This window comes from Triturus cristatus, chromosome 7 (genome assembly GCF_964204655.1).
Source record: "Triturus cristatus chromosome 7, aTriCri1.1, whole genome shotgun sequence".
NCBI classification, from domain to species: Eukaryota; Metazoa; Chordata; class Amphibia; order Caudata; family Salamandridae; genus Triturus; species Triturus cristatus.
In genome coordinates, this window is record NC_140590.1 from 1,338,355,690 (window position 1) to 1,338,368,208 (window position 12,519).

Genomic DNA, 12,519 nt, shown 5'->3' on the forward strand with positions numbered 1-12,519 from the left:
ATCCCTGTACACCTCGATCAAGCATAAGGATGGCTTACGAGCACTACAATACTTTTTGTGGAAAAGAGGAACTCAATACTCTGACCATACCAAAATGCTAGTAAACATGGTAGAAATGTGTTTGTTGAACAACATGTTTATGTTTCAGAATGCTATGTATCAGCAGTTACAGGGAGTAGCCATGGGAGCCAGCTTCTCCCCCAGCTATGCCTGCCTTCACATGGGCTGGTGGGAGGAGCTGGTTCTCAAAATCAACTATATGGAAACGTTAGAAACCCACGTAAAATGTTGGTGGAGATTCATAGACGACCTCTTTTTGGTATGGCAGGGCACCGAAGAGTCAGCACTAAAATTCATTGAATCTATTAACACCAATGATCTAAATCTTAGTTTTACCGCCAACATTAGCAAAACCAATGTGGTGTTTCTTGATGTCGAGCTTGTTGTTAACCAAGATAAACTAGACACCAGACTCCATAGAAAACCCACGGCAGGGAATGCTATTCTCCATGCCAAAAGTGCACATCCAAAACATCTAGTGCAAAGCATTCCCTATGGTGAGTTACTGCGAATTAAACGCATCTGCAGTAACGTGAATGATTTAGAAACAGCACAAATGGAATGTTTAACCAGATTTAGAGAACGAGGTTATAGCAAAGCATGTCTAACCAAAGCTTTAAATAAAAGCAATCTGAAAACAAGGGACAATCTCCTTAAGCAAAAAATCAAAGAGAGCAAAACGGATACATTAGACAACAAATTCAGATTTATCTTGGAATATAATCAACAAGAGTCAAAAGTACGTAAAATTATCAATAAAAACTGGTATCTAATCAAACAGGATCCGGTTATAGGGGACACAATCCCCAAAAAACCATCGATAACATACAGAAGAAATACCTCAATGAAAGATACTCTGGTGGACAACGACCCCTGTGGCCCTATAGCCAAGGGATCATGGCTAGCTCAAAGGACTGGATTTTACAAATGCAAAACATGCAAGGCTTGTCAGTTTGGGGTAACAACCACCGAATATGCAACCCCCTTCGGTGGACCAAACAAACTTATCACCAAGGCCCTAAATTGTAAAACCGAATTTGTCATTTATGTGTTGGAATGTCCATGCAAGTTAAAATATATTGGTAGTACCATCTTACAAGGACATAAACGTATTCTGCAACACATAAGGGCCATCAAAAATCATGATCAGGCATATCCGGTGGCCCGTCATTTCCATGAGCAACATGACGGAGATCCAAAGGATCTTAAATATTTCCTTTTGGACTCCGTCCCTAAAAATAAACGGGGAGGTAACAGGGAAAAAACCCTTCGCATCCTGGAAATGAACTACATTTTAAATCTAGATACCAAGCAACCAAATGGACTCAATAGCTCTGATGAACTCCATGCTAGTCTGTAAGATTAATTAATATGGTCCAACAGCATTGACACCAAATAAGTAACTTAAAATGCTCCTCAGATATACTCCGTGGAACATTTTTTGAATGAAATGACAAAACAATATTGTAAACAAAAGATGAAACAACATTTTCAATAAGTGACCCCAGCAGCTAAAATATTTGAAACAATATGAAAGTGACTGACATCTTTTTTAACCACTAGACCTGCTGAAAATTCCCTCCCATAGTGAACTGTTTTTAACCACTTTTTTAGATTAATATTAGGCACTTAGCACTTTTTTATCAGCACTTAGTTTTCGGACACTCACGGGTTTTTTATGTAACACACAATAACATCATCCAAGTTGATTTGATCAAGTAAACAAAGACATTAGACATTGATTAGAACAAAGGCCCAGACCGAGGCATATAAATTTAACAACGCATAGGTTCAATAATATCCCTGTGGAATACCAGCAAAGGTAACCCATTATATGGTAATGATTAAAAGCAAATCATTTATCGAGTTCAGCCAATACTCAGCAGAAAAATTTTTTTTAATTCCATGAATAAAATAAGTATTTAAGGCGGATCGAACAAACCAGGATTTATCCGGAGATGTGAGGTTTTGATGCATGTATTTATTTATTTATAATAACTATTTTAGCATGCAATGTGACGCACTTAATCACCATATATAAACTGGGCTTTTATGGATATTTTACGGATGTATTTTAAACATGAAATTGTGTTTCGTTTGCATTTTAGTAAATATTTAATTATTTATTTATTTATTTATTTATTTATTTATATATTTGCAAATTTGCACACACTGCCTTCTAACTAATGTTAAATTGTGATGACAACAAACAATGCAGATTGATGTCGTTTACTAGCTATGAATAATTGTTAAGGATGAAGTTAAAGCACAATTGTGTCACATAAAGTTATAGTGGGAAAAAAACGAAACAAAAAAGAGTAAAAGAAAAAAACCAAACTGAAAAAAAGTGTATAGCCTATAAAAAGCTTTCCTATTGGCAAAAGCGCGTCATGTGATCAAGTCCCCAGGGAGGGACGAAACGCGTAATGGCTGCCGCTCCTGTGGTGTAATCTTTGCAAAATAAACTAAGCGGTATTTCAAAAGGATTCTGTGGTCCGTGCTCTTTGTCTCCAGCATCCAGTATCCAGATGGAAGGAAATATGGTAGAAGAGTATTAAGGTGATATATATATATCTATATATATATATATATATATATATATATATATATATATATATATATATATACACACACACACGCACACACACACTCTCTCTCTCTCTCTCTCTCTCTCTCTCTCTCTCTCTCTCTCTCTCTCTCTCTCTCTCTCTCTCTCTCTCTCTCTCTGTCTCTATGCACAGGGCATAGGGTCTGGCATTCTTGGGCTGCGATATAACTGTAACCCTTAGTACTCTACTGCTTCTTGGGAATTGGCTCCATGCTATGTCACATACCCAAATAAAAAATATCTCCCTTCTCTCCCTTGTAGCAGAAGTTCCAATGGTAGCACCCCGGTACACGCTGCCTGTTTTTCCTGTAAACCCTCTCTTTTGCTGAAGCTTTACGAGGGTGGTGGAGACCTACGTCTGCATGATGGGGAGGGCAGAAGCACCCAAGACTGGGCCAAGGCAGCAGGGAGAGATCGTAACTGCAAGGTAGGATCACTTCTATGGTAGACCTGTCTAATTCAGTAATATTGAGGTTGGGATAAAGATGACATTGTTTGGAACAATTTCAAGAGAATGGCTATTCTGCTTCCAGAATGCACTGCAAACAGAACGGGAATTGACTGGCAGTATGTGGGGAAAAAGAATTGAGTAAGAGAATTGAAGGAAGGCGTGCATAGGGTGTAAAAGGAAAGATGGTACACTGTGATGTCCTAAAAAGGAAAGAGAAATGGATGGTGTGACGTTGTCGTTGCGGGATGTTGCACCTTTGTAGAGACAGATGGAGATTGAATCAGGAATAAGGACAGGAACTAATATAATGCTGAAAAGGGAAGTATTGCTAAAGAAATGAGGAAACCAGGGATGCTTGTGGGTTTCACTTGAGCGCAATGCATGCACTTGAGCTGTAGAACGAGCTTTTGGTTCCCACTTCTGTAGGCTATGAGTTGTGCATGCAAGAAAGCATAGTACTCATACAGCCTTCAATCTCCCTCGATATGTAGGATGTCCAGTTTAGGTAATAGAGACCACCTGAGAACATTGATTCACGGTCTAAAAATAGATAACATTGATGCATTTGCAGGGCCGTTTCTTGGTATTTTGCCGCCCTAGGCGAGAATTGAAAAATGCTGCCCCCTCCATTTTACTACCATCACTCTCTCGCTCTGTCATCCAGGCTAGAAGAATTAATGCATTAGATATAAAAGAACTGGTATTCAACATTAAACAATAAAACACATCAAACATTAAATAACTAAATAAGCACTGTTCATGATATTTGATATCGTTTTAAGATCCCAGAAAAAGGGATCTTTCTGAACCAAGGGCTACCTTTTCGCCAAATTTGGTGTAATTCCTTTCAGCAGTTCGGGCTGTAGCTGTGTCTAAAGTTTTGGGACCCCCCTTTTTTCTCAGCCCCCGCTTGCCGAATCACCCCGAAACTTTTAAGATAGGAGCTGACCGGAGCGCTCCACGAGGTTTGAAAATTTCGCGAAGATTCGTCTACCGACGCCAAAGTTATTGGGAAAAGAATGTACATCCTGTGTTTTTAATTTGGGTCAAGTGCCCTACCACGTCCAAGACCTATCAATTCCTTTCTTGGGATCCCTCATATACTTGGAGAAAAAGGTACATAGTTTCTCATCAATTTCAGGCGTGTGTGCCACCTTTCCCTTCAGTGAAGGCCTGGGGCATTCTCCCCTCATCCTATTCCTGACCTCCCTTTCAAGGGGTTGATGGATTTTCCCCACCACATACTCTGCCACTTTGGTGTCAGGGGTCCACTCTGCTGACCTAGGATGGTAAATTTGGGTAGGCTTGAACATGTCCGAGTGGACCCCATCCCCAACCGGGGACTGAGAGGAGTGGGACTCTGGATGCCAGGGACGCCCCGAGTCCTTATCCTCATCGGAGGAGATATCGTTCTCCGATACACCCTCTCCCTCTAAGGGAAACCCGCCGTCGAGGTCTACAATAGTGGTGACATCATCGCAATTTTCTCCTGACTCCTCCTCCTCCCAGCAGGGTGCATGTTTTAGCGTACGCGCATTCTTGAGGAAGGTCTCCGTAAGTTTATCAAATCCTTCCAAGTACCCCGCGTTATGCTTAACGGCCCTTTTATTCCCCATCTGGGAGCTACTGGGACCCGCCACCACCAGATCTGGGTCACTGAACACCCCAGGGATGCTTTTCACCAGCTTATCAACCTGATCCCTAAGAGGAGCCAGCGCCCTAGAAATAGCCAGAGAGAGGGCTTGGTCCACTGCTGGGGGGAGAAGTTGGGGGGCCATTCTTCCTCCACTTCCTGGTAGGAGGAGTAAAAATGGTCTTCTGGAGAAGACATGATAGCAGAGGGTGTGAGCACAGAACCAATGCCCTTAAAATCCTTAAGGCAGCTCCCTCGCCGGTGGGCTTTCCCCGAAGCTGTTATAAGAATAGACTGAGGCGCAATGCCAATTACCACCACCAGGTGGCGCTGGCCACTGACGTGGCCGTGTGGGGAAATCACTGTGTAGCGGTGTCAAAATTAGGGGAGGGTTGGTCGGGAATCAAGCGGACACTAAAGGAGTGACCAGATTCACAAACGCGCGTAAAGACCAGCGGGAGCGCTCGACGGAGCTGCCTTGCTCTGACCAGACGCGCCTGACAGGATCTCACAGCGCACAGAGCGCACAGCGGGAGAAACTGCGAGGGGGAGAACGCTCTCTGGCAAGAGCCTGATGCGCAGGGAATATGAAACAATACCAAGGCAATAATGCTAATAACGTGCACAAGAAACCGCTATACAAACAGTAACAACGTCAGATTAAGCCAAGAATGTAAGGAATGCACTTAACTGACGAGCAGTTAAGAAAGAGGAAGCGGAGGGGCGTGGCCGAGCCGAGCTGCAAGATGGCCGCCGTGTAACGGGGCTCTGCCGGCCGGACACCTAATCCGTCAGACAATCCGACCTTTGCCTTGCTCTTTGACCATCAAAATACACGGCGGGAAGTGCCCTGGTGCAGGGGATCCTAGCGGTGCCACTGCGGTTGAAATCGGCCTCGGAGATCCGGTGCTACTCGTCCGGGCTGGCCGAGCGGCTTTTGGGCGCCGAGCTGGGCGGAGTCATCTCCTACGCGAGGCCCTGGTCGAAGGCCGAGATCGGGCAGATACGAGGCGGCTACCGTGGACCCAACTGAGACGTGGTGAGCCCAGCGACTGGCGCCCGAGCGGCTGTGGTGACTTCCGGACGTGCTGAGATCTGGCCCCTGTTGGAGAACTGGTGACTGGAGGAGGCCGAGCTGGCGGACTGAATGACTGGGCCTACCCGGCGTGGCTGCGCCCTGATCCGGTGACTGGGCCGATGGGCCTGCTGGAGTGAGGAGTTGGGAGAAGTAAGCCGTGGCGCCCGCTGGGTGGGCCCGATCCCCGCCCGCAGAAGGTGATATCCGGCTACCGGTACCTGCCGACGACCTGCTCTAGCCATCGTGTGCCTGCAGGCCGGGGAGACACTGCGCTGGAGAGGCCTACTGGGCGAGTGGACGGTTAGGCCGCCATTGTTATCCAACTAACGCAGACCCGCGCCCTGAATGGGACGAATGCTGGCCTGGTCTTCCCTACTTGGCGGTGTTCCTCGTGCGGAGGGGGTGCCTGTGTGGTTACCATTCCACCTTGCGCTGGGTGGCCTGCTTGTTGCTTGATACCCCTCACCGCCATTGTTGATAGGTGGCGGACACTCGGGGGGGAACCATGGGGAAATCGGACGCCAAGCAGAGGAAGCTCCCCTTCGAGAAACAGCCTTCCCGCGGCACCGATGCGGTGCCGGAGTCGCAGACGGTGGTCCCTGAAACACAGTTGGACCCAACACCGGACGATGATGTCAAAAGTATGTTCCGTGACCTTAAGGGCTGCCTTAAGGAAATTGACGGAAAACTCGACTCCATGGCCCAGCGGCTGGATGGCATGTCGCACAGGGTCGACAAACATGAGGAGCGTATCACGGCGATGGAAGCGAGAATCGCGGACTGCGAGGAGGGCCACGGAGACACCCAGGAGAAGTTGCTCCGAATGGACAAGGTCCTGGAGGTGATACGTGGGCGCAACGAAGATTTGGAAGCTCGCTCCCGCCGAAATAATGTACGAATTATTGGGGTTGCCGAATCCACTAACATTGGCAATATGGAACTATTTGTTGAAGGACTGTTCCGTGAACTTTTTGGAGAGGGACTGTCGGCCATGTTCTTGGTTGAACGCGCACATCGCACGCTGGGGCCACGACCAGTGCCGGGGGCTCCGCCGCGGACAATCCTGGCCCGGGTTCTTAACTACCGGGACAGAGATACCATCCTGCGGTTGGCACGTGAAAAGGGGGCACTAACTTTCCAAAACATGGCTATCTCCTTGTTTCCGGATTTTACGCAGGCTGTGCAGGCCGCCCGGCGCGAATTCATACCGGCCAAGAAAATCTTCCAGAAGGTGGGGACTAAGTATGCAATGCTGTACCCGGCCAAGCTGCGGATCCATCATAAAGGGAAGCCCATGGTATTCACTACGGCAGCGGACGCGATCAAGTTTGCGAGACAGACGGAACGTTCGCAACGTGAGAAGAGAGATGACCATGAGAACCCGCCGATGGGACAGCTAAGTGACATTGAATAACATGATACAAAGACACGCGCGCCCTCTGCCCAACGCTGAGTGTTCCTGAGACCTGCAAGGGGTGATGGGTTCGCCCCCGAGACTGGGCTGTTCATGCACGATTAACGCTACTAGTACCGTGCGGAAACCTGTGATGAGAAGCATGCAGGGACTTCCAGGCTGTACCTTGAGATACTGATTTAAATGCTAGGCGGAAATGTCCGGCCACCCGGTCGTTGATAGACTGGGGAGTGAGCCGGTGACCCCACGCCCCTGTGGGATGATTCCCGAGACACTATTGAAAGACAATTCCAGTTGGGGGGGGTGGTGGGGGGGGATGCTATCTCAACCTGATTGGGGGGTTGGAGTGGGTGGGGGGGGGTTGGGGTTATTGTTGGTTGGTTCTACATCACTACACTTTCTGGCTACACCAATACATGACGGTGCGGTCCAGCCACGGGCAGACTTACTGTGGTTGCGGACTCATAGGACGGGAGGGCGGGATACCTGCGGGTGGGCCCTTCTTCTGGGTCCCTCGGTGACCACACGCCTCCATGAGAAATGCACGCACAGGCCGCCCTGACCGCATTGCGCTGCCTTACCCGGAATATCCGTGGTCTTAACGATCACCGCAAAATACGCTTGACCCATGCACATTTGACGCGACACCACATCGATATATGTTTCCTACAGGAAACCCACTTGACTCGTGCCGCTGGGGACAAGCTCAGGCATGCACGATGGGGAGAGGTACACACATCGGGTTGCTCCAACTACTCCCGTGGAGTGGCCATTCTTATCCGTAAAGGCCTTCCCTGGCAGACGTTCAAGGTGCAAGCTGATTCGGATGGGCGATACATCATATTACTCGGACAGCTCTTTCACATGCCGATCACTTTGATTAATGTGTATGGCCCCAACTCTGATGACCCTGTTTTTTTCCGGAATGTCTGGCACCTGGCGCAATCCCTGGGTGGGGGTGCTTGCTTGTGGGGTGGAGATTTCAATGCTGTACTTTCACTGGAGCTGGCTAGGGAGGGGGTGGCACGCACACATCATCCGCTAGCGGCTGGCCTCATCCGTGGCCTAATGAAAGATTACACTCTATTAGACACATGGCGCGTGCTGCACCCCGCGGTTCGGGAAGGAACCTGCTTCACCCCGCACAGAGGTGCCTGGTCCCGCTTGGACTACTGGCTCTTAACCCCGCAGGTGCATGCATGGGTCTCCGCAGTCACTCACGGGGCACGTACCCTCTCTGATCATTCTCCTGTCGAACTAACCCTGAATGTCCCCCAACCATACATCACACCCTTCACGTGGCGGCTACCACCACATGCCCTGACAGATCAGGTGTTTCGGGAAGAGATTCATCAGCAAATACTTGACTATTTTGAGCTGAATGAGGGATCTGTCGCTTCTCTGGGCACGCTGTGGGACGCCTTTAAAGTGGTGATAAGAGGCCACTGCATAGCGGGGCAGGCCAGGGTCCTAAAGACTATCAGGTGTTCGCTAGGCAAATTAGAGGATCGCCTGCATTCCTTAGAGGTGCAATACTGCTCGGACCCCTCGACGGCCACTTTGGCCGAAACTCGCACAACGCTCACTGAATATCAGGAGGAGGCTGACAGGGAACTTAAGTTCCTGACTAAGCATGCTGTGGCCCGTAGATATGGTGAGGGGGACCGCCCGGGTAGAACGCTCGCCCTGCTCCTGCGCGCTCAAAGACCATCTCCCTTCATATCCTCAGTGATGACACAGGGAGGGGACACCGTATGCACTCCCCCTGAAATCCTGGATACATTTCGGACCTTCTACAAAGACCTCTACAGGTCGCGGGTGGCCCGCACGCCGGTGGAGCTTGCTGAATATTTGGATACTGTACAGCTTATCTGGTTCAATGCGCATCAACAAGGCTATTTCGATCGGCCTTTTGAGGCTGATGATGTGCGGGAGGCCATAGGCTCATTGGCGGCCGGGAAGGCGCCGGGCCCGGATGGACTGCCGGCGCAGTTCTACAAGGAGTACGCGGATCTCCTGGTCCCCAGGCTGCTGGCGATGTATGCTGAGGCGTTCGAGTCGGGTGTTCTCCCTGGGTCGCTTAGAGAGGCTGTCATCATCACCCTCCTGAAACCGGACAAAGATAGCCAACAATGCGACTCCTACCGGCCACTGTCATTAATTAACACTGACGCAAAGATTTTTGCGAAAATGCTGGCCACTCGGCTACAGCCGGTGCTGCCCATCATGATCCGTCCGGACCAGTCTGGCTTTGTGCCGGGCAGATCGACCTCTCACAACCTCCGTACCCTCTTTGGGGTCCTACACTATTTGGCCCCACATGTTAAGGCTGCGGCGGTGCTATTGGACGCCACCAAAGCGTTCGACTCCCTGGAATGGGGGTTCCTGTTTCCGCTGCTGCAGCGCATGGGTGTGAGTGCAGCCTTCATTAGCTACATTAGACTGCTCTATACTGGCATAACTGCTAGGGTGAGAGTTTACGGGCTCGTCTCGGCACCCTTTGCGATTCAGAGGGGTACCAGGCAGGGATGTCCCCTATCGCCTCTGCTCTTTGCTATCGCCACGGAGCCTCTGGCTGCTCGCATCAGGCAGCATCACGCGGCTAGAGGCATTGGGTTCTCGTCGAGGGCATTGACGATATCACTATATGCTGATGATATCACGTTATATGTCACTGATCCTCAGACGAACCTCTCCCCTCTGACGGGAGAACTGATGCATTATGGTCAATTATCGGGGGTGAATATAAATTGGGAGAAGTCGGTAATTATGCCCCTGACGTCCGGGACTCCCCGCTTTACTCCGGATTGCCCGCTGAAATGGGCCACTGGCCCGGTGCGATACTTGGGGATTTGGATTAGCACGGATAAACAGCAAATATGGACGGAGAATTATGGACGGGTGATGAATTGGGTGGAGGAGAGGGTCGACCGCTGGAAGCACTTGCCCCTTTCGCTGGCTGGCAGAATTGCGGTGGCCAAAATGGTGATCCTGCCCAAACTCCTCTACCTGTTTGGGAATATTCCTCTGCCCCTGACTGCACATTTTTTGCGGCGGCTGCGCTCGCAGATGGTGGAGCTTGCCTGGGGAGGTAAGCAACCGAGGGTGGCATGGGAGACCCTGACTCTCCCACAGCGACAGGGAGGCCTGGCAGCGCCGGACTTCTCCTTATATGCTTACTGTGCACAGGCACAATTCCTGCATTACTGGGCGCATCCCACACCGTTTCAACCACATGTGGCGATAGAGACGGACAGAGTAGCACCGCTGCCGCTGAATGTGGCACTTTACGTGCCACACACCCGGAGATGCGCGGACATAGACCCGGTACACGCACTCAGGTGGGCATGGGATGGGCTGCGGCGGAGGGCCGGAATTGACCTCCTTTATTCACCTTCTGTGCCCCTGCGCGGGAATCCGATGTGGCCGCCGCTGCGCAGCATGCAGACCGGGGAGCGCGCTGAAAAGCTGGGTCTCCGCACTGGGGGCGATTTGTTTCCGGGAGACACCTTCCTAACTCCGGAGCAGATGTGTAATGCAGAGGCTCCGACGATGCTGGACACGCTTCTTTACTATCAGCTCCGTCACTCGTGCCGGAGGTTGTCTCCTGCGTTCCCGGCGCCGCCGCCGGCCCTGCTTGCCTTGGAAAATGTCCTAGCTGTGGAGTCTGGGCGCAAACTTATATCCCGCTTGTATGTGCAAATGCAGACTTGTCACCCCGTGGTTCTTCCTGCGGCGCGGGGCATGTGGGAGGCGGAGTTGGGTACGGATATTTCGGAACAACATTGGGACTTGTGCTGTAAGAATCTTGAGATTTTGTCCCCCAACTACCGGCTGCGCCTGATCCACTTCAAATATATACACATGACCTACCGTACCCCTAGTCGACTGCACCGAATGGGTTTAAGAGACACGGATGAATGTTGGCGCTGCTACACTCATGGCGCCACCTTTTTGCATATGGCATGGAACTGCCCTACATTGTCGTCATTCTGGGAAAGGGTAGTAGAGATTATATGCAAACTCACTGGCCTACTGATCCCGTGCACCCCGCAGGTGGCGCTGCTTGGTATTTTGCACATGATTAAGCCCAAACACCGCAAGCTGCCAGCGATGCTATTGTTACTAGCTAGAAGACAAGTTGCGATGCACTGGGGAGTTGCTACGTCACCTAGCATTCGAGCGTGGGTCACGAGTGCAGTCTATTGTCAGACACAACTTGCCCTGTACTGGGAGCTTATGCCGCTGCGTTCCCGACCTAAGGACATTTGGGGGCCTTTCACACAATGGTTGGAGCAAGCTACACTGCAGGCGCTGTGACTCGATACTATTCCCTAAGGCGGGCGCAAGATGGGGATGACCGTACTTCTCAGGGGGTCTGTTTTGGGTGCTGAACTGGTTTGCGATGCCGCATGCGGGCGGGATGGGACGATCGGCTTCTGTATGCCACACACTTGATAATGTAGCACTGAGTTCGTGTGATGATACCCAAATTGTGATGAGCTGCTCGATGTGGAGGCGTATCGTCATTGCTTGTCATATGTACACCATAGTGAGTGATGTTGTTTTAAGTTTGTTTTTGAAAACTGCAAATAAAAAGAATTTAAAAAAAAAAAGAAAGAGGAAGCGGAAGGGACGTCACAATTATATACGATGGACTGTGATATGATTGTACTATAGTTGCCCCCTAATGGTTCATGGGTTGTGTAGTCTTTTGTTTAATGATTGTTGTGTTACGTTTTCTTTGAACTGCTTTGCAAATAAAGTGAGTAAAGATATGCATAATCCTCGCCTCTGTCCTGCCATAGAATTCATTAAACTTTATTCGCTCTGATTTAGAAACATAGTTCACAAAAGTGTACTTAAAAACAGTCAATCCTCTTTCCTAATACAATACAGTGAGAATTAATTAAAACCAGTAGGTAAAAACGGGTGTTACAAAGCCCGGTTCAGAGCAACTTCAGAGTAACAGAATCGTAAAGTTCAATGTTTCGCAAGATCAATCTCATGTACTTCGTGCAAAATACGCAATAAGGGGTCTGCACTATATAAAACTGCAGAAAAACTAAAAATAAAAAGTGTTTTGCACACTTCTGTCATTGGGCTATATGTGAGCTACATCTGGGTGATATTTGTGCTACATTTGGGCTCTTTTTTCTCTGGTGGCCATCTTGGGAGACTTATTTGTTATGAAGTTTCTGTAGTAGGGGATCTCTGTGTATAGTCATAATCTAGTGAATAGTCCCGCCCATGTGCGTGGACCCCGGAGCAATAA

The 12,519-nt window shown here is 49.3% G+C and overlaps 1 protein-coding gene across 1 annotated transcript in view; it reads left to right on the forward strand.

Moving 5' to 3' along the window:
• The window catches only part of LOC146811996 (inactive serine/threonine-protein kinase TEX14-like), a 696,679-nt gene that overhangs the window by 365,960 nt on the left and 318,200 nt on the right, over positions 1 to 12,519 (forward strand). The window contains exon 4 of the mRNA XM_085615117.1: positions 2,930 to 3,095. Coding sequence (XP_085471243.1) covers positions 2,930 to 3,095 — 166 coding nt within the window. The remainder of the gene's footprint in view (positions 1 to 2,929; positions 3,096 to 12,519) is intronic.